Genomic DNA, 20600 nt, shown 5'->3' with positions numbered 1-20600 from the left:
AAAATGAATGGGGAAAATCACAAGTTAAACCGTAGCACCTACATGTATGAATGATACGAATCAAACGGCTTTGTTCAAACAATATAGTGCACGTCGTCTGTTTATCTCATTGGGCATTATCACATGTTTAAAGTAGAGTTACCTTCACCAAATGATGTTAACCTTTTCGAATGACGTATCATAAGCCGTGCTTCTAATTCATTATGCGAACAAGGTCCTCATTTGCCCACTAGGCTGTGCAGGCGTGACAGGACCCCATTGTACGATCTGCCCAGACGCTAAACTTTGTACCTTGGTCCTTTGACCCAATCCAGGCGTTAAACACCTGCTGTAACATGTCCCGACGCCTTCATAAAAGAACGCCACAACCAACACACCTGAAGTCAATTATATCAATAAAAAGCCTCCTTCACATTTATCTGTTATTCCCTTCTTTAGACTCTACGGATTGGTCGCATGAAAAGAACGGGAAGTCTAAGAAATGGATAGACTATCTGGGGTTGTTTCGGTCTGTTACAGCAAGGCCGGAGGTTAAAGCCTCCATGGTTACAGGAAGCGTGTACCGACATTCAAATGTTACAGTAACGCACACAACAGCGGAGGCTAGGTTATCCATGTCTAGATGACAAAACGACAAACTGATAGACAAAGACTGTAGCCTACCTTTTTCGACCACGGCGGCATGATATGAATATTTATTTCTGAGCAGATTATTTGTTATGCAGCTGTTATATACACAATGTTGGCCAGGACCTTTCCTTCCGCCTGTGCACTTCGTGTAAACATGCGCGGAACATACAGAATATGTACTTGTAGCAAATAGTCCGTAATTAGTTAGATTCTTTTCTTATGTCTGGTCACTATACACTTAACCCCATCTCTCAAATATTTGCATCAAAGGCAATCATAACCACTATGCTGATATCTATGACGAGTAATGATTTATAGTAGTCTCTTGGTTGGACGCGCATTACTTTTGTTACCTTTCATGTGCCAGTGACGCCAAACATACCTCACCTGTCCTGAAAGCACGCTGTGTACCGTAAAAGGTAAAACAACGATACCGTTATCAACGTTGATTAAGATGGGTACATTTTGAAATGTTAAGATTTTCTAGGCCAGGGGTGTACATGTGAAAACATTTCACTGAGTAGCGGGTCCCGTACCCAACCAGGAGTTCGGTGTACCTTACATTACCACTACTCAAATAACACACAAACGGAAGAACAAAGTGTCTCTCTGTTGCAGCCGTGGCGACATGGACACCATTGAGCGTTTGTATGGCCGCAGCAAAGGACGGAACCTTACGGGCCGAGTTATGGGCTGACGTCATGATCAAGATCCTGTCATGCTGGGTTCCCATGGCGTTGGCAGCTTCCGTGGTTGGAGGGAATCTTCTGGGTAGGTCCGGTAGCCATTGTACATTTCTATTATGCCCTGGTAGAGATAATGCAATCTGGCAGAATTGCCGAGTCTGCCGGGAGAGATCCCGATCGAAGTCTGTATTTAGTTATCGGAGTCTGTAAAAGATAGTCAGATATTTTATATTCGTTTCATGTCACTCCAAGTTCAATTTTGTGATTGCAACTTATTCAAAACCAGAGTTCCACGACCTCATACCTTCGCCAAATGATTTTAACCTTTATGACTGACATATTAGGAGTGTTTCTAATCAATTCTAAATCATACCAGTTGATTGTCCTAAAATACAACATGTCCAAAGTATGAGCTTAACAAATTATGAGCTTAACAAAGAAGGTTATGCTAATATTTATCATCAATGATTCAAATGAGGCCCTTATTAGCCTAATTTGATTCAACGATGTTCACATTCACATAACTTCCCGATGCCACAAATTATTAAATGTATGAAATTGCCGTCATTTGCCAGTGTGGAACTATAGAAGTTTCTCATTAAGTATACAGATTAGGCCCACATTTGCATATTTTCTATCAACATTCCTCTCTTCCTCAGTTACAATTTGAACAGTCATAACAAAGCAGATTTTTAAAGGTGCCTCATTAATTATGCAAATTAGAATCTGATTTGCATAATTATCTTCCAATCATACTATGCATCACACAAGCTATCTACATACCAAAATCATGACCATCCATCAAGGCCATCTTATTATAGTATTTTCTCATTAATTATGCAAATGAGGTCTTCATTTGCATAGTTCATATCAATTAATATTTCTCTCTTCCTCAGTTACATGTGTACATATCACATGTTTCAGAGTCCTGTCATGGAATTTGGCGGATGTATAAACTTTCCTCATTAATTATGCAAATTAGGTACTGATTTGTATGATAAGTATCTAATCATGTACAACTTCACTCAAGCTATCTACTTACCAAAAATCATTACCATGCATCAAGCCCTTCTTGAGTTATTCCCTTTCAAAGTCAGACACAAAACCTGCTCCTGCAGTTCCAAAAAAGCCGCTAGGGGGCCCAAACCCACACAACTTACTCTCTGTCCAAAGATCTATCTACCACACAAAAATAAGTTCCATAGCATGTCCAGAACACCAGATATCAAAACAGGAAGTTCCGCTGCAGTACCGTAAGAAGCCGCTAGGTGGCCCAAAATCTAATCATTTTCAGGTCTCATCAAAACCTACCAACATACCAAATACCAAGACAATCCATCCAGGCATTCTCGAGTTATTCTGTGCCACTAGAAACAAACAAACAGACAAACGCTACACTCTGCATAACCTTCTCGGCGAAGGTAACAAATGCCACACACTTAGAATTATGAGTGTGCATGCATGGGTGTGTACGTATGTGCGTGAGGGTGTGTTATGAACAAATGTTGGTCAGAAAATGTTCTGATCATGACTGTATCTGTGACTTTTTACCAGGTTCCAGCTTAGAGTGCTTCCCGGTGAACCTTGGGAGCGCTGTGGCTGCAAATAACGTCAACGGATCGTCTGCCGAAGAGTTCAGGGACCCAAGGATGTACTCAAACCAGCTGGATGAGTTTGTGACTGCTTATTGTAGGAAGCAGACTATCTTTGACTACAGAGTGTTTGTCATGATGTTAGTGGCACAGTCTGTTGTTATGTTCGCACCGCACTTGCTCTGGAACATAACAACAGCCAGGGAGGTTACTGGTAATCTTAGATTCATAAGACATGACTTCAATGTTTTATATGACCGTTTCAGATCTACGGATAGATCTTGGTCTCCTGGATACAAGTATGGGCAGGAGGAGTTGAAAAAGGTCATTAAAGCCTGGTTTGGTGCAAAGGAAATATACTATAGGTATCTAACTAAACAGATATTTTCAGCAGTATTGACAGTGATTTCCATTTTGTTTTTTTTGCTTGTTGAACCTGGCACTGTAAACAGCATTCAGGATAACTTTAAATGTAACGTGAACCAAGAATTAACTGTAGACTGCACTGAGTCTGCTGCCTCTCTGTATCGGATTACTTGGGGGACAAACATGTGCTCGCTTTTGCTTATCGTGCTCACGTTCTTTGGTCATATGTTTTACCTCCACTGTTGTCTTGACAACAAGCCATTTGGAGACGTCGGTATCAGTATACACCAAACAGATAGAAATGCCACTGGCAATGCTGCTGGGAATGCTGGGGAAAATGCTGCGGGAAATGCTGGGGAAATTGCTGCGGGAAATGCTGGGGAAAATGCTGCGGGAAATGCTGGGGAAAATGCTGCGGGAAATGCTGGGGAAAATGCTGCGGGAAATGCTGGGGAAAATGCTGCGGGAAATGCTGGGGAAAATGCTGCGGGAAATGCTGGGGAAAATGCTGCGGGAAATGCTCCGGAAAATGCCACTGGCAATGCTGCTGGGAATGCTGGGGAAAATGCTGCGGGAAATGCTGGGGAAAATGCTGCGGGAAATGCTGGGGAAAATGCTGCGGGAAATGCTGGGGAAAATGCTGCGGGAAATGCTGGGGAAAATGCTGCGGGAAATGCTCCGGAAAATGCCACTGGCAATGCTGCTGGGAATGCTGGGGAAAATGCTGCGGGAAATGCTGGGGAAAATGCTGCGGAAAATGCTGATGGCAATGCTGCAGGCAATGCTGCAGGCAATGGCGATCACCAGACGATCAAAACAGCAACCGATTGCCATCTCATGTACACTTTCCTGAAAGCCAACCTTGATTCCATAGAAAAATACAACTATGCAGCTAATCTTCGTAAAGTATTACCTCGAAGGCAAGATACCCCAGTATAAAGTTATTTGCCACTATAGCCCATAGGCCTTGGATGGCTGAAAGGAGAGTTGTATGTGGATTTATAGACTAAGACCTTAAATCTCGATTTTTGGACCAATAGATGTAATGCTAAGCACAGTACATCATAACACAACATGAGGGTAGGGAGGCAAGGTTCTAAATGTTTTTCAAACATCATTGAAATAAGTCATCTGTACTCTTATATCATTGCTTTTGTACAATGGAAATCTACCAATAGCATTACTTATTTTTGGTAGAAAGACTGGCATACATATATGGCGTGTTGTGTTCTGAAATGTTATTGCTTACATGCAGGCGTATTCAGCTTTTTTAGAAGTTCCTTGAAATAAGTCATCTGTACTTGTGTATAAGAGATGGTACAATAGCAAGCTGCTAACAACATGATTACTCATCTTAGATTTAAGGGTAGAAAGTTAGTGTAAGTGTGCATATAACCTACACTAACCTGCATATGGTGGTAGCATTTTCAGCCTAGTACATGCAAAGGCTGAACCAAACTTTATACATGTGACCTAGAAGATTAGCCCTTGAAGGATAAAAGGTGTTTTATAGAATAAAATAAAATAGGCATTACATTCATTGTGACATTTATCTTCAAGTTTTGGAAGAATATACATCTAAATTAAAGATCAATGTTAATTCAATTCAGTTCAGCCATTTCTCACTGCTGTATTTTCAAAATAAAGAAACCTGAATATATAAGTGCAAACTACAGAAAATACTTTTGAAAGCAATCATCATAAACAATATAAGACACAGAACACAATTTCATTGTAGTACATAAACTTTTTCACTTACGTATTACAGTTTGATATTCTGGTAGGAGGGGAAATTGAAAGGAGGTGTTTGCGATTCGCAGTTGAAACAACCATATTAATGCAATGTTTATGGTATGATGAGTTTGGGGTGTTAGCTAATGCAAAAACTGTAAACATTTAACCACGCAAACATTTCAAGACTTATACTAGACTACTATTAAGACATCAAAATCAACAGCTAGTATGGTCTAAACCTCCTATTTGCCTTCATTGCTGCTATCTTATCCTTGTCTTCCTCAAACTTTTTCCTGAGCTGTGCGATGTGTTCCCGTTTGCCCTCTCGGATCTGGAATGTGTAGAAGTTCATCAGCTCCCGCCGCGACCGTTTCTTCTTCTCCCGCTTCAGCGCCTTCTTCTCCATGGCTTCTGTACGCGGTGCGCCGGGGGTACGGCCGTGACGGGTAACCTGGGAAAAATGAAACAGCAAATTTAACAATTTTTAAGGGAAATCTAAGTTATATCTAACCACAGAAAGCATTTGCTAAAGTTCATGCTTCCTCCATGAGATTTACTTGCTTGTTATCTGCAGCTTGGCTACTAAATACTAAAATAGTCAACAATGAAACTACTTCTTTCCAAGGCCTACATGTGAACAATACAATAATGAACATATCCTATTCACACAGCAAAATTTTTAAGTGCAGTTTTAAGGAAAGCTATTACTACTAGCTAGAAACGAAAAATCGTCATGCTTAATCCTGTTTCTGAGGTTTGACTGCTTTACCTTGACCTTTACTGCTAGAAGGGGTCCCTAAATCAAACAGCTTGTTAGGCCATGAAGTTACAAGAAGCAAAAAATCATGAAACTTCTCCCTCATATGATTTCCAGAATCATTCTACTTAAATACACACAATACATAGAAGCAGATATTCACACAAACTACTCCTGTAGAAACAAATTTTGTGAGAGTGACTCACCGTTACCCATCCCTCCTCATCTGGCTCCTCCCCGCGGGCCTTCTCCCTCTCCAGCTCATCCTTCTTACGCTTGTCGTACTCCGCCATGAAACTGTCCAGCTCACTCTGAACACACAAATGACATCAGGTACCATGGCAAGCCAACAAATAACTGAACATACAGACCAATACATGCATTTGGCTTATCTAGTCCCATACATCTAATACACTTGTTGCAGTATGCCATGTAACTGTTCAGCTCAGTTTGAATGCACAAATAACATCTGTAACCATTACAAAAGAACACACAACTACACATAAAGTGATTACACCTGCAGTTGGCACAGCTTTTCACTGTGTGAAAAAACCCCAGGAAATATCATATATTCTTATTATGTTAGATCATAACCACGAACCACGAAGTAACATTCTTAAACACTGTGCATTTCAAAGGGTGCTTCACTCCAACTGAGGAGTGTAGCCCAGTACCCGATCAAGATCAAGAAGACTTGCTCTTGGTTAGACACTATGTAAAGTTTAACTTGTAAATTTTGCATAGTTTAACTAACCTGTAAAAGTCAAACTAACATGTAACCTACAGGCTTGACTTCTAACCCTACCTTTGACCTATAAGTTGACTCCTTGACCCTACCTTTGACCCATAACCTTACCTGTAACTCAGCCACATCCGGCCTGTCCTGTGTGTACTTCTGGCACCATTTCCTCATGCCTGTGAGGACAGGCTGGTTTCTGTAAGTTTGCCCCATAACCCTACCTTGTGCCCCCTGACCCTACCTTTGACCTGTAAGTTTGCCCCCTGACCTTACCTGTAATTCTGCTACATCAGGCCTGTCCTGTGTGTACTTCTGGCACCATTTCCCCATGCCGGTGACCACAGGCTGGTCTCTGGTCGACAACACGAACGGTTCCGACAGCTTCAACCCCGCGGCTTTCTTCAGCCCCAACGGCTTCTCAAACACGACGTACGCGACCTTGAATGTTCTGATTTCCTGCGTTGTGGGGAAGAACGTGCTCGTGTCGTCTGTGTGGATCTGTCCTCCTGGCCGCTCACAGAAATGGACGGCCTCCACCTTCCCACATCTGCAAATATATAAACACTGCTGGCTTAAAACTTACTAGTTGTCATTTTCAAAATTTCAACCCTGATCTTTTGCTGGATTTACAGATAATACGTCAATTAGAAAAGCCTACTTCCCCCTATAGTAATATCTATATGTAAATTTGAATGACATCATGAGTAAAGTGTGAAAACCAGCTACTTTTTATAACAAGATGTTTTTTTTCCTGTCGTGACTCAATGTACCATTACAGAGATACCTTGCTTGTTGAAATTCCAAAAAACTCATACATTGTTTTATTGAATTGAACGCGATAACAGACACAGTCTGTACCAAATTAGCATGTCTAATCAAGGAGATAACATCCTTGGTCTAATCAAATAATTTACTGTTTAGTCTATCTGATGCTAGAGAGTGAAAGCCCCCCTCCCCCATTTCAGACAAGTACAATAGATTGTATGGCAAGCTCCCACGCACATATAGCACATAAAACGACAGTTTCTGCACAGACTATGTTCATCACCTTGAGAAGAGCCTGTTGAGACAGTCCTGTGTGCAGTACGGCGGCACGTTCAGTACAAACAGCGTCCTGCCCGCCGGCCGGCTGTCGTCTGTCCCCCGGACCTGGTGCGGCTTGCTGTACAGCAGATGACACGCCTCACACGCGGCGCTGAATTTCACCGGGATCGCGGAAAAACCGCTCACCGAGAAGTCCCGACACAGTTGTACGGAGGAATTGGGATCTTCCGATGTTTTCGAGGCGGTGGTTTTCTTCATTTTGATGGCTTTTGGGAAGGATTTTGCCGGAAGAAACTGAAAGAAATTTGTTCGTGCTTGCACATGTGGATGTCAAAGGTTACTGCACCGCATGCAACCGTAGTCTTCTTTACCCCAATTACCAAATCAAGAAAGAAAAAAAATAAAATGGTATTTATAAAGTCGATAATAATATTTATATATTATTTTGTATCAATTATATCGCTTTTTGGCTTCTACAAAAGAAATTTGCAGTCGATGTGTCATTTTGTAAATTCACGAGATCGTTTGGATGCCATCTGCATCTACTCGTTGCTTTTTGTGCACTTCTATAAGAATCAGTAGGTGGCGCTGCTGCATGGTGTTAGAAAACTAGCGAATCAGTCCAACCACCTGTTGGCTGTAGTGAGTTTGTACAAAAGGAACGACCAGGAAAAATGTTACAAAGTAGAACGAAAAGCTGTAAGGCCCTAACGCATTTACTTTTAAATAAAGGTAACACCAGGCCTTTGTTGAATTTGATGAAAGAAGTGAAAATGCCTCTACACACCTGATTTTAAAGATTAGCTAAATATCAAGTACTCCATGAAATTAGAATACTACTATTCTATTACTAATACGAAATTAGATTGTAATTGTAGTCTAGCAGTATTGATACACAAGGAATTGAAGCCAGCTGACAAAGAGAGAGAGAGAGAGGTAGTGGCTACTAGGGGTGGATACCGGTTCGGCTTAATAAGGTTCAAGTCCAAGTTTAGGTCCAGAGATTTAGGTTCAGGTCCGGACCTGATCCTGTCCAGTTGATGTTTTGTTTTATCAAACCGATATCAAGCATGGAGAATTAAAGGGGCATATTGTGACATGAACATAAAACAAAATTCTTTGTTTTTGATTATTTTTCTTCATCATTAGTTGAATCTACCTTATTACACTGCACAGCAATATTCATCACGTACGGATGCAACTTTGTAGTGTGGTGCAAACGTCTTGAAAAAAATTATATACGCAATCCCTGCCGCCGCTTGAATTGGTCGCCATCTTGTCCAACATTCCGACGAACCACCGAACACGCGATCGAACGCCCGTCGTTCCGAAGTTTGTTCACTTGTGGTGATTTTCCTGTGACGCTCGAACTCCGACCATAACGGTTGATTCGGATTTTTCGCAGCGTTCTACGCTGGCTTATTTGCATATTAACTTGCGGGACGCAAGTTAATATGTAGATGAACCAGATTTTACACGTTCTGCGTTTTTCGTCGTTTATTAATGGCCGGGAAATGTAACAGAATGACGGGAATATGTTGGAAATAAGTAACAAATAAGTTACAAATGTGAATCTTAGTGTAGATCTTTCAAATTCTTACTATTTGTAGTTTTTGCCCACCAGATTCTACAATATGCCCCTTTAACACTGACACGCACAACTATAAAAGTTTCTTGGTGAGAAGACTTTCAACATAAACCAGTGTTTGATATTTGAATGTTGCACTGATTTTAAATGTCTATTTTGTCAGAGGGGAGACTCAAAACACTTTTTATCAAACAAAATAGAAAAAAGTATTTGTACTTTGTTCAGTTTTTTTTTAAATCAGGTTTTGGCTTTCAGGTTTTTTGGACTCGGTTCTTGGATGTTATAAAGGTCCGAATCAGGTCCAGCAAACCGGTATCCACCCCTAGTGGCTACAGTTGAACTTATCAACCTTAGTCTCTTAATCATGTTTGAAATGAAAAGCAGACAAACAGGACAGACACATCACCTCAAGTTCATGCTTTTATTCCCTTTTCAAAATGTACAATGTTCACATTAAAATTCAATTATATAACAAGAATCAATATATGATATCATCATCATCATTGAATCTGAATTAAACATTACATTGTCCAGCTTATAAGGATGATATGCTTGATACATCATTGCAAAATAATCTAATTTCATCTATCAATCATCATCATGTTCATCATCATTCTTCGGATTTACTCCGGTGAGGTACACTCCATAAAGTTTTTCCAGTACGATCTGTCCTTCATGGCGGATAATGATGCAGAACCTGTGAGTCCAGTGTCTCTTTCAATCAATGCCAATAAAGTAGCTCCTTTTGTCTGTTTTCAAGTTTTCTGTCCAAGAAATGCAATAGATAGATGAGATTATGAAGAGATATAGATATTCAAGTTTTTCTATCATATGGTAAGTTTACAACTGACAAATTCGCATCCACTTCAATACACAAGAACATAACATGTTTCAAAAAAGAAATTTTGTTGGTCCTCACAGTGTTAATTGGAAATACAAAATGAGCTATCTGTTGCCATGGCCTTTTTCTACATCTACAAGTAGTGGTTTACATTGCAGTAATTCTACATGTCAATATGTCGCAATATCTGGTCTGGTTATCTGGTATAAACTCTGGGCACAAACTCTTTGAAAGAGATTACTGATCGTATGATATAATTCGATATGCAATATGATATGATGCAATGTAATATGATATGATTACATCACAAGGTATTGTTGTAAAAGTGTACAAATATATTTTTTCTATTCCTGCATTATCACCATCATCATCATCATTATCACAATCATCATCATCATCATCATTATCACAATCATCATCATCATCCTCATAGCTATAAACTTGATAAGAAAAGATGATGAGAAGTTGGATGTTCACAAAATTTCCGTTCACAGAAACGTTTTATGGCATGAAATATTAGAACTTGTCATTTGCTGACATTTCATTTTTGGCAATTCTGTCAATATAATTAGACAAGAAGCTTATGAACTTGAATGAGAAGTTTGGATGTTCACAAAATGTGGGTTCACAGAAAAGTTACAAGCTGAAGAAAGATACCTTGATGGCATAAGATATTTAGAACTCGTCACTTGTTGACATTTATTTTCCAGGAGTTTTTTCAAAGGAGCTTAGAAGTTTATTCACTTCAATGAAAGGAAATTAACAGTAACTAGCCAATATATCTAAACTTTTCAGGCTTTACTGTCCTCATATTGGCTCTAAACTTATAATAAAAGGTGTTGAGAAGTTTGGATATTCATTAAATTTCAATTTACAGAAAAGTTAGAAGCAACAAAACTACTCTGATGGCATAAAGTATTTAGAACTTGTCACTTGCTGACATTTCATTTCCGGCAGTACTCTCAAAGGAAATTAGAAGTTGATTCACTTCAATGAAAAGAAGTCAACAGTAAACCAGCCAATATATCTAAACTTTTCAGGCTTCACTGTCCTCAAATAGAGAGAGAAAAGATAATCATCATGTAGCTCTGAACTGATAAGGAAAGATGATGAGAAGTTTTGATGTTCTCTAAATTTCAGTTTACAGAAAAGTTAGAAGCAACAAAATTACTTTGATGGCATAAAATGTTTAGAACATTTGTTGACATATTATTTTCGGAATAAGAAGTTCATTCACTTCAATGAAAAGAAGTTGACAGTAAACATGCTGTATTATATATTTCAGGCTTCACAGTCCTCAAAAAGAGAGAAAAAAGAAAGTAGGACAAAGGATGTTGTGGCAACAGAACAATTGAAAGGTACATGTAAGAAGGGTCTGGATGTATCTCTCTGGATGTGCTTCTTAGAAACACACGAACATTGCATTAAAAAGCTGAGTCTGAGTCTTGTAAGGACATAAATGTAGGAGAAGCTAAGAATTAGTCTGGGCACAAGTCACCCTCAAGCTGATAAGCATCAAGAAAATTTTTTAGAGGAGTTAGAAATAGAGGGAGAAAGAACATAGGGTGGCTGAGTCAGCCTGAAGGATGTAGAATAACTTTAATCACCCATCAAGACGCCAAGAGGAGAATCTGTATTGAGTCGGCAGTCCTGAATTACAACAGTTAAGGAACAAAGAGGAGAGAGGTGCAATTCTGAATAAAGTCTTGTTTTTGTATGCCGGCCACAACAACTCTGACTCCACCCTGACTCACTGATCCTAAATATGCGTAAGGGGCATGAAACATGCAGACTTCAATAAAGTTAGGCTACAGATTTCATAGCTTTACAATGGCATAGAAATAGAGGATATACTAGGCTACATACATGTATTAGACTGGTAGCCATTAGTATTCAGTATTTGTTTCATAAGAAACAGGGAAAAGGACAAAAAGTTTAAGTTAGTATTTTGGCGAGAGAAGAATAGAAAGGTCATGTAAGCAGGATCTGTATGTGTGTCTCTGGACTTGTTTCCGAGAAATATGTGGGATAGCTCTAGCCCATCACAGGGCTTCGTGAAATCATGATCAAATAGCAATGACAAGCAGTGGAATTTGTCATCTTAGAGAGAGAGGGGGGGAGGGGAATTTCAAGCAATTCAAATGTCTGAGACAGAAAATTTAAAGACCAAAAGTGAAGAATAAAAGTTTTAAGGCTGTATCTTTGAGGGCCAGAAGAGTCAACAGGGACTGGTGACTAGTGGTAAACTCCAACCACTTTATCCAAAAAATCAATGATTGATTAACCACAATGCAGGTTTAACTTAAAATCTCAGGATGCAAATCTATAGTATAGCTGCATCAAATTTGTCGTTAAAACAACATGTGACAATGAGCTGCATGTGACATACAGAAATGTTCAAGAGCCCATGGTACTAGTAGTTGATATGTAGCTTCATTTATAGACAATCCAAACATAGAATCGATGTCTAAAAGTCCTACAAATAACATCTTGATAATTAGAAGAAAGAGAGAAGGCCGAAAAGAAGTAGCTTCATTAGAGAAGCCAAGCATAAAGCCTCTTTTTTTCTAATTATCAAGATGTCAATGTCTAAAAGTTTCTAACAAATGATATCTTCATGACTAGAAAAAAGGTCTCTTAAAAAGAGATAGATAGAGAAGTTTGTCACTCGTGCCATGATAGCTCCCAATTTTAAACTGAATGGCATCAGTATTTGGAAACAGCAGAAACATGTCAAGATCTAAAAGTAATAACAAAGTCCTCATGTATATAGGACCCACAATGGTGGCAATGAAAGCAGAGCTGTGTGAAGATCATGTCTTCTTCATTCATTGAGAAAAACTATGTTAAGGGGCAAGTGACTCTCCAAAAGGTCTAAGAATTTTTCAAGCATTTATGTGACATGCTTATCCGTCAGGAATCGCCAAGTCGGAGTTACTGGAAAAGTAACATTTGCAAGCAAATATATAACATTTACCTTCACACGGTCAAGCTCTTACAAACTACAGTCTGCTCTGACTGTTCTGTCCTTCCACTTGCCATACAATGTAATCAGGGTGTCTGCTACTTTAATAGTAACCATGGTGACAGTCGTCTGGTCCAGGTCATTGACCTTATTTGTTTGGAAGGGAAGAGGAAGGAAAAGAGCAAGAACAAAACATTTCCCTTCAGAGAAGGTAAACATAAAAAGGAAGTTAGGATTACATCAAGTATGTACCATCAGCCTTGTAGCACACAGTCATGCTATAAAGTCAATAATCAGATTCTTCACCATACTTGGGTGCACAAAATGGACATCTAAGAAAGTTCAAGATTCTTATTCTTGCTTATATCTAACATTCTTAGAAACAAGTAATCATAGACTAGGGTTTCCATAGCAATTGTTAAGACAAAAGAGAGAGGATCTACGATGTATGTTTAGATGGTTTCTAAATCACATTCAGATTCAGAGAGAGCAACAGAAAATAAGTTTAAGTCATATATGTAAGGATAAGCTGGCAGCCCTAAGGTTATGGGCAATCTCTTGATAGTAGCAAGGTGATTTATCGTGTAGCTATTCCTTTGAATATGCGAGCAATATGATTTAAGAGATTTATGTATGTGCCATTCAAGGAAATATAATCAAGACATCAGCTCTAACTAGACATCACACTTCAGCAAAGACAAGAAAGGAGGACAAACGAAAACACCTAAAAGCTAACATGGTGAGAATGTCATTCAGCACCAGGGACAGGGATAGTTGTCTCAATGAGAATGTCATTTAGCACCAGCTATTTAGGGTACATTCGTATCTTCCCAGCATATCAAATGCAGAATACTATCCCGACAGTGAGAAGAATGCCCAACAATTGTTTCAGAACGGAGCACTACATTTGAGTGCTAATCTACCTTTTCCATCCATGACAGATGGGGCTTAAATGTTTCTTAGAGGTAAAACTTATGAATTGGTTTATTCACACATTAGTGCATACACGGGAGCCTCCGTCTAAGTCTAAGGCTAAGTCTACATGCCCGTAGCCAGGGGGGGTTCGGGGGGTTCGTCTTTTCAGGCTTGAAGGTCTAAATGTTCAAGATTTTTTTCAAGGCGGACTTACTTGTATCACCAGCAACGCCACAGAAGCTAGAATGCTAGAAAAAACTTTGTCTCTGATTTTTCCTCTGAATTTCTCTCAAAAACACAGAAAATGCCCTTTCAGAAGGTTCAATTCTTAGAATTTGAAACGCGCGAAGGTCCACTTTTTAATGTACAAGGTTGTTTTTTCTAGGCGGACTTATTTGTATCACACCAGCGGAGCTGGAATTCCTAGAAAAAACTGCTAACTTTGTGTCTGATTTCTCTCTTTAAAATCCTCTCAAAAACACAGTAAATGCCATATCAGAAGGTTCAATTTTTTAAATTTTCCGGGGGGGAATACCCCCGGACCCCCCTAGAAAGCTCGCGCCTGCGGTGCTCGTCTCGCGCCTACGGCGCTCGCTGGTCCCTCAAACATGAAAACGAACCCCCCCCATTCAAAATCCTGGCTACGGGCATGGTCTACAAAGGTATAATAAAACAACATTGCAGCCAAAGACTGGCTGAGTTTTCAATTAGGCATAAAATTCACAAGCAATGTACAAACAAGAAATGCTAGGATCAGCAAAACAACATAACATCCTTGTGACACATTCTCCCAAACAAAATAGCAAGATGCAACAATATTTACAATTAGAAATGCAGCAAGGTGTTCACGCTAAGGTAGTATCAAAAGTTTTAGACATAGGCTACACAGGACAGGTAGCCAAGGGCAGTCTGACTGGAACACTGGGAACTTGAGAATCAATTTGCTGTCAGTACAACATTGTGTTTGCTGATTTGCTCACTAGTGGCCATGTAGCTTGCCACCGTTTTAGCAATGTATTCCCAAAAAATACACACTTAACAGCCCTTGTGTGTGTTGAAGATGTTGAAATATGTTGAGAACCAAGGCATTAGAAAAACTGCCTTACACAATTAAGTCTGCGAAAGTCAGGGCAAAGTATTAGTCAAGTTTTCTTCATCTAGTCATGAAAGAAGTTGGAGAGTTAGATTCAAACCAAAGGCATTCTGGATCTGAATGCTCAAAATCCAGTAGAATATTGAAACAAATTTAGGACAATTACAACACACAAGATCATAAAATACGTTATCGCAGAAATTCCATACATAAATGATTTATGAGTATTTTCCACATACCAAAGTAAAGTTCTCACCTGAAATCAGGTAGCTACACACCTAGCATCAGGTGTCCCAGGCAGAAAACGCAAAACAACTGAAACGTTTAGCAATGAAGGTGCAACAAACAATACTAAGCATCAATACTTATATGTAATTATGGTTCCTAAAAGATGCAAGGGACTTGTAACAGCTCAAGCAAATGCTGATATGAATAAGGCATCTAAAATCATCCAATACGGTCCAGCAGTGCAGTATACATGTATACTATATATAGAGGGCTTAACAGTTCAGGCACTTTTCCAGAGAGGTTCATGAAGAATGATTTCTTTATTTTTATAAAGAGATATACAGCCCTGAACATTTTCACATCTACAGCACCTCCAAGAGTCGTTACTCACGTGGCAACAAAGTTGTTCCTAAAACTTCTCCCATCCAAAAAATTGCAAGTGAAGAAGCAAGACTTAATTGATTAAGTTCCTACATTAACTAAACATACAGAAGATAGACACATGTGACCCATATAGTAGGGAAGAGATGGATATAGAGATCAGGAGATATTTATTGGTATCCCAGAAATTGCAAGAGAAGAACTGGAACTAAACAAATTCCTAATATGCATACTGTACCTATACTCCTGTAAATGGTACAGGGAAGAGGTTATTGAGTTCAGGCAATATCTATTGGTATGGAAAGTTTCTGCATGATGCCATAACCAGTCCTGTAACTTGCAGGATTCCAAAAATACGAAAAGACGAAAAGCTAGTACAAGACTGTACACTCAGTCAGTCTCAACTTAGTAGCATCTGATATGATAACATTTACATAGCAACATTCTGCAATATTGGAGTGATGTCAATCTCTTGTCCAATGCAAGTCAGTTAAAGCAAAATTTAATCCAGTCTTTTTCACTTCCTGAAGAATTTTTGTGTGGAGAAAAAGTACCAATGACAACAGTCGAACAAGACATGCAGAAGCACCTGCTTCATATACGGATAACCAGGATAACCACTGTTGTCTGCCTGAGAACATCTCTTGTTATGGGTCCAAATTTTACATAGGAGTAAAGAAATATTGCAGGGCTCCTATAGCGTAAAGACTTCTCAATCGAAAAGCTTAAAAGAATTATAAGAAATGAATGATTGAATTCAAATCAAAGTTTGCTGCGAAAGATTTTACAAAACTGCTACTTGTAGTCTCGGAAGTAATTATTACTAGTATTTGAGGATTTGAAGAGGTAAAACAAGTGACAAGAAAAGCCAAGAGAAGCTTCAACTCAAAGTAAGCATTATATCTTGCAATTGTGAGTCACCAATGAGTCAGTGTTAGAGACACCTCAAGCATTTAGTACATGGAACAAGCTGAAAGTCTTTGATCTAATAAAAAAAACTCAGACTGGAAGATTTAAGTTAGAACTTGAAGAAGAATATTTTTTGTGAGCAATATCTATTTTGTGAGGTTGTATTCAACTGGTGTTTTTACCAAGCCAACAGTTACCACTTTTTCTATCTAATAGTGGATGGAGTGATACTGTATTCAGGCAAAGAGATGGATACTTCTGCCAAACAATTTTATTGTGGTTACGAGAGAAGGGATGATGAAAGAAGAGAGAAATCTGCAAAGTTAAATACAGTTACGTGAAAACTAATTGAAGCAGGAAGTGATGGACTTATGTGGAAGCTACATCGATCTGACTGATGCAGGGATATGATCACAGTGTCTGTCCTCATTCATGGTTGTGACCACTATCCTCACCATTTCCACAGACATGAAGATTATAACTTATAGTCGGTGGCAACAAAACCCAAGGGGAAGCACTACAGAGACTTAAAACCGAGAAATTTCAAGACCTCAGCCAAGCTGTGTAGAACAGCAAACATAACAAGACAGCCAAAGCATTATGACTGACCATCTGTGACCTCTGACCAATATATCTGCTTGGAAGTTGCCACCTCCCTATTCCCAAACTCTGAAAGCATTGGGGCCACATGCAGTTCTAACAACTGTAACACAGACACAAGAAATCCATCGTCTCAGTAGTCAACAAAGATTGTCAAATGAGCACTCAAGTGTTGAGTGCTTATGCTCCTCTGAGAAGTACATTTTAGGTACAGGGATGTTTTCATTGACTCCATGTACATGTATGGAGTCTAATAGATATTTACAGTGTGTGTCTGTTTGCATTGGTGCCAGTAAGTTATTTGAGAACACTGTCAGTAGATTGGCATTAAGTCAAGCCCCAGTGAACCCAAAGAATTATACAAAGGTCTATAGAGTTTCAGGGTATATTTCCATAGAAAATTAAAAGGAAACTTTAAGCCCTCAGGTTGACAGCTACCTGCACACAAAGCTTTGCCAGAGGTCTCTCCTACTCCACAAGTGGAGCTGCTATAAAAAGAGAAAGGGACCAACAGAAATACAAGACCGTCCCAGGCTTTAAATAGATTTCACACATTATCATGAGAATAGGAACTGAGATAAGGAAGCAAGCAAAGTTATCAAATATCAGAAGTCTCTTTCAAACCACAGAAGCCACCACGTCATCAGAAATGTATTGTCTCATTTCTTCAGGATCTTGCAAACCACATCAACTGTACATACAAGAGCCATGATGTTCCAGCCTGTATGATAAGGCTCTAAGCTACGTGGGCAAATTGATGAAGTTGACAACTAGGGAAAAGAGGATGATAGTCAAATAGGAAATGTCCAGTAGGAAATAGTTAGTAGTTCAACTCAATCTTGATACAGTACAGCAGGTCCTATATGCAATTGATTAGTATACTATTCATCTATTGGTTCAACTGAAATGCAGCCAAGACTCTGTAAGATTCACTAAATAAATATACCTGAGTGTATACAGTGTAGGGTTTACCATGATATGTAAAACATGATGTTAAGTTTTCAGTACAAATATCAGTCTCATATATATAGTGCCGAAGAAAATCACAAATAGAAGAGTCCATTGGACAGATTGTTGAGTTTTGGTCACAATACCATATCATGTAAAGGATTTGATTATAAGGAGAAGCACTAATATAAAGGAATGAAAACACCTTAGGTTAGTAAGTTAGTGAGAAATACTTAATTTGGTTGAAAATATTAATAACTTGTTCATAGTCGAGAGTTAAACACTCAAACACCCTGTGGAAAGTGGAAGTCGAAGGGAATCTGCGAGTAGTAGATGGCGTTGTGAGCCATTAGATTTTAGGATTTCATATCATAGGTCAAAATTGCGTATTGTTATGTACCAAAGAACAAGCACAAATACCAGGGGTAGCTCTATCAAAGATGAGAAGTCGACTAAGTCAGATAACAACTGGCAGAAGGGATAATGTCAAACACTAGAAACCTTTCTGCATTGACCAAAATCAACACTGAATATAGCCACAATCAATCGTTTGTAGTCATCAGGTACCTGTAGATTATAAAAACAAAATTCTTGGCACTGAATAACATTCACACCTACACTGCTATCCCTGTCCTTGGTGCTGAATGATATTCACACCAGCACTACCATCCTTGTCCCTGGTGCTGAATTACATTCATACAGACACTGCAATCACTGCCCCTGGTGCTGAATTACATTCATACAGACACTACCATCCCTGTCCCTGGTGCTGAATTACATTCATACAGACACTACCATCCCTGTCCCTGGTGCTGAATTACATTCATACAGACACTACCATCCCTGTCCCTGGTGCTGAATTACATTCATACAGACACTGCCATCCCTGTCCCTGGTGCTGAATTACATTCATACAGACACTACCATCCCTGTCCCTGGTGCTGAATTACATTCATACAGACACTACCATCCCTGTCCCTGGTGCTGAATTACATTCATACAGACACTGCAATCACTGCCCCTGGTGCTGGCCAAAGATTGTTATTCTTACAGAAAAGGGTTAAGTCTTACAATTTGAAAGAGACAAGTGATAATCTTTGAGATTTAAAGATGAGGAAAAGTAAAGGCTCAATACAGCATCCAGCACCAAATCTAGTGCAGAAAAAGTCTGTGTACATCAATTGCACAAAATAAGTATAAAATCTCAAGCCTCTATTCTGAGACTGTGCACAGATTCTTAGTTTAATGTCTAGAAGTAGAACCATACATGGAAATGTATTGCTGCGATGTCTAAGTCAAACTATTTCATTGCTGCTTGCTGAGCATTTTGTTTTCAAATTGGAATTTGTGGATCATTGTGGAGCATGCAACTACCACTACTAACAACAGATATCAGACTAAGTGTACAACAAGGAGATAACAACTCATAGATGGAAAGTTTAAGAACATCAAATGAGTAGTATCTTTGATTTGGACAATATATATTGTGAGACTGAAAATCTTAAAGAGAAAAGTTGAGGTATAAGGAGCGCCAAATCATGAGTGTTCGAGACGAACAGTAGAGATCTTATACCTCTATTTACGACAGGCATTAGCCTAATAAAGAACAACAATTGCTACTAGATGGAAAGTTTTGGAACAGAAAAAATCAGTAGTGTACAGTATACAAAATGAGTAGCACTTTTGGCATTGGAATATAGTCTTCCATATTCAGACTTGCAGTTCAAGTAGATACTATCATAAGGATGAGCCGACTTCTCATTGTAAATAACTGCCATGCGACGACTACGTGACAGGATTTTAACCTATCAGGCATGGTCATCCTGGACTCTCAACTTCTCAACTTTATATTGCAGCACACAATATCTTTTGTACATACAGTGTAACTTATTTGTACAGACGTGTAGTCTCATTCTATCATGTATTAAAAAAATCCTCCAGAGTTAAAAAAAAAGAAGAAAAAAAGTGCAGGGTTCATATAAGGTATTGAGCTGTGAACCTAGGTGCGCTGATCATGAGTTCAAATGGCGTCAGGTTATACATCAAGTACACTCAAGATACCGGAAGTAACAGTTAAGCTACAGTGGGACGGCTTCATCATAACAAAAAGGGACTTCAAGAGTCTTGCATAAAGAACAAACAAAAACTTTGAACTCTGGCAGTTACATCAATTACAATAGTCAAGAATAAGCCTGTCTCAGGCACGTTGGTGCCTGGGCAATAGTATAAAGCAAGCAACCAGTCTGTCTGGTCAGAGCACTGGGATTATATGACAAGAATTAATGTATAACAGACTAACAGTTACTGCGGTTCTTATTACGGTGCTGGTGGTGACCCAAAACCTGGTAAATGTTTTCAAAAAAGGTGCAGAAGTTTCTGAAGACAGCAAAAGAGCCAGATCTATAGTACTCTTGAGTACAGTTATATCTATTTATTTGACTTCACAGATCTAAAAAGTACCGTCTGTAAGGGGCTTGCTAGTTTCTCTACATAACAACGTCCATGTCATTATAATTATTTATAATCTGAGTCTGAATGTTCAGACCTTTCATAATCAGATCATCAAAGGATGGCTCACCCCTAC

At 39.1% G+C, this 20600-nt stretch overlaps 2 protein-coding genes and 1 long non-coding RNA gene across 3 annotated transcripts; 2 read left to right on the top strand and 1 right to left on the bottom strand.

Annotated features, from left to right (window-relative positions):
* The first annotated feature begins 1000 nt into the window (after window positions 1–1000).
* On the top strand, window positions 1001–3507 carry LOC136420854 (uncharacterized). Its single transcript, XR_010753332.1, has 3 exons — window positions 1001–1049; window positions 1249–1401; window positions 2871–3507. It is a non-coding gene; the product is annotated as an uncharacterized lncRNA (long non-coding RNA).
* Window positions 3508–3575: 68 nt separating this feature from the next.
* LOC136421025 (antho-RFamide neuropeptides type 1-like) lies at window positions 3576–4127 on the top strand. The gene has a single exon (XM_066408171.1). It carries the CDS (start codon window positions 3576–3578, stop codon window positions 4125–4127), a length of 552 nt encoding a protein of 183 aa, XP_066264268.1.
* On the bottom strand, window positions 4043–7891 carry LOC136420853 (ribosomal RNA-processing protein 7 homolog A-like). Its single transcript, XM_066407966.1, has 4 exons — window positions 7553–7891; window positions 6778–7051; window positions 5972–6076; window positions 4043–5459 (listed from the first exon to the last, which is right to left on the bottom strand). Exons 1-4 carry the CDS (start codon window positions 7804–7806, stop codon window positions 5232–5234), a joined length of 861 nt encoding a protein of 286 aa, XP_066264063.1. The 5' UTR covers window positions 7807–7891; the 3' UTR covers window positions 4043–5231.
* Window positions 7892–20600: the final 12709 nt, after the last annotated feature.

The sequence above is a fragment of the Branchiostoma lanceolatum genome, chromosome 15, assembly GCF_035083965.1.
Source record: "Branchiostoma lanceolatum isolate klBraLanc5 chromosome 15, klBraLanc5.hap2, whole genome shotgun sequence".
In the NCBI taxonomy this organism is placed as follows: domain Eukaryota; kingdom Metazoa; phylum Chordata; class Leptocardii; order Amphioxiformes; family Branchiostomatidae; genus Branchiostoma; species Branchiostoma lanceolatum.
This window is presented reverse-complemented; position numbering and strand designations above follow the sequence as displayed.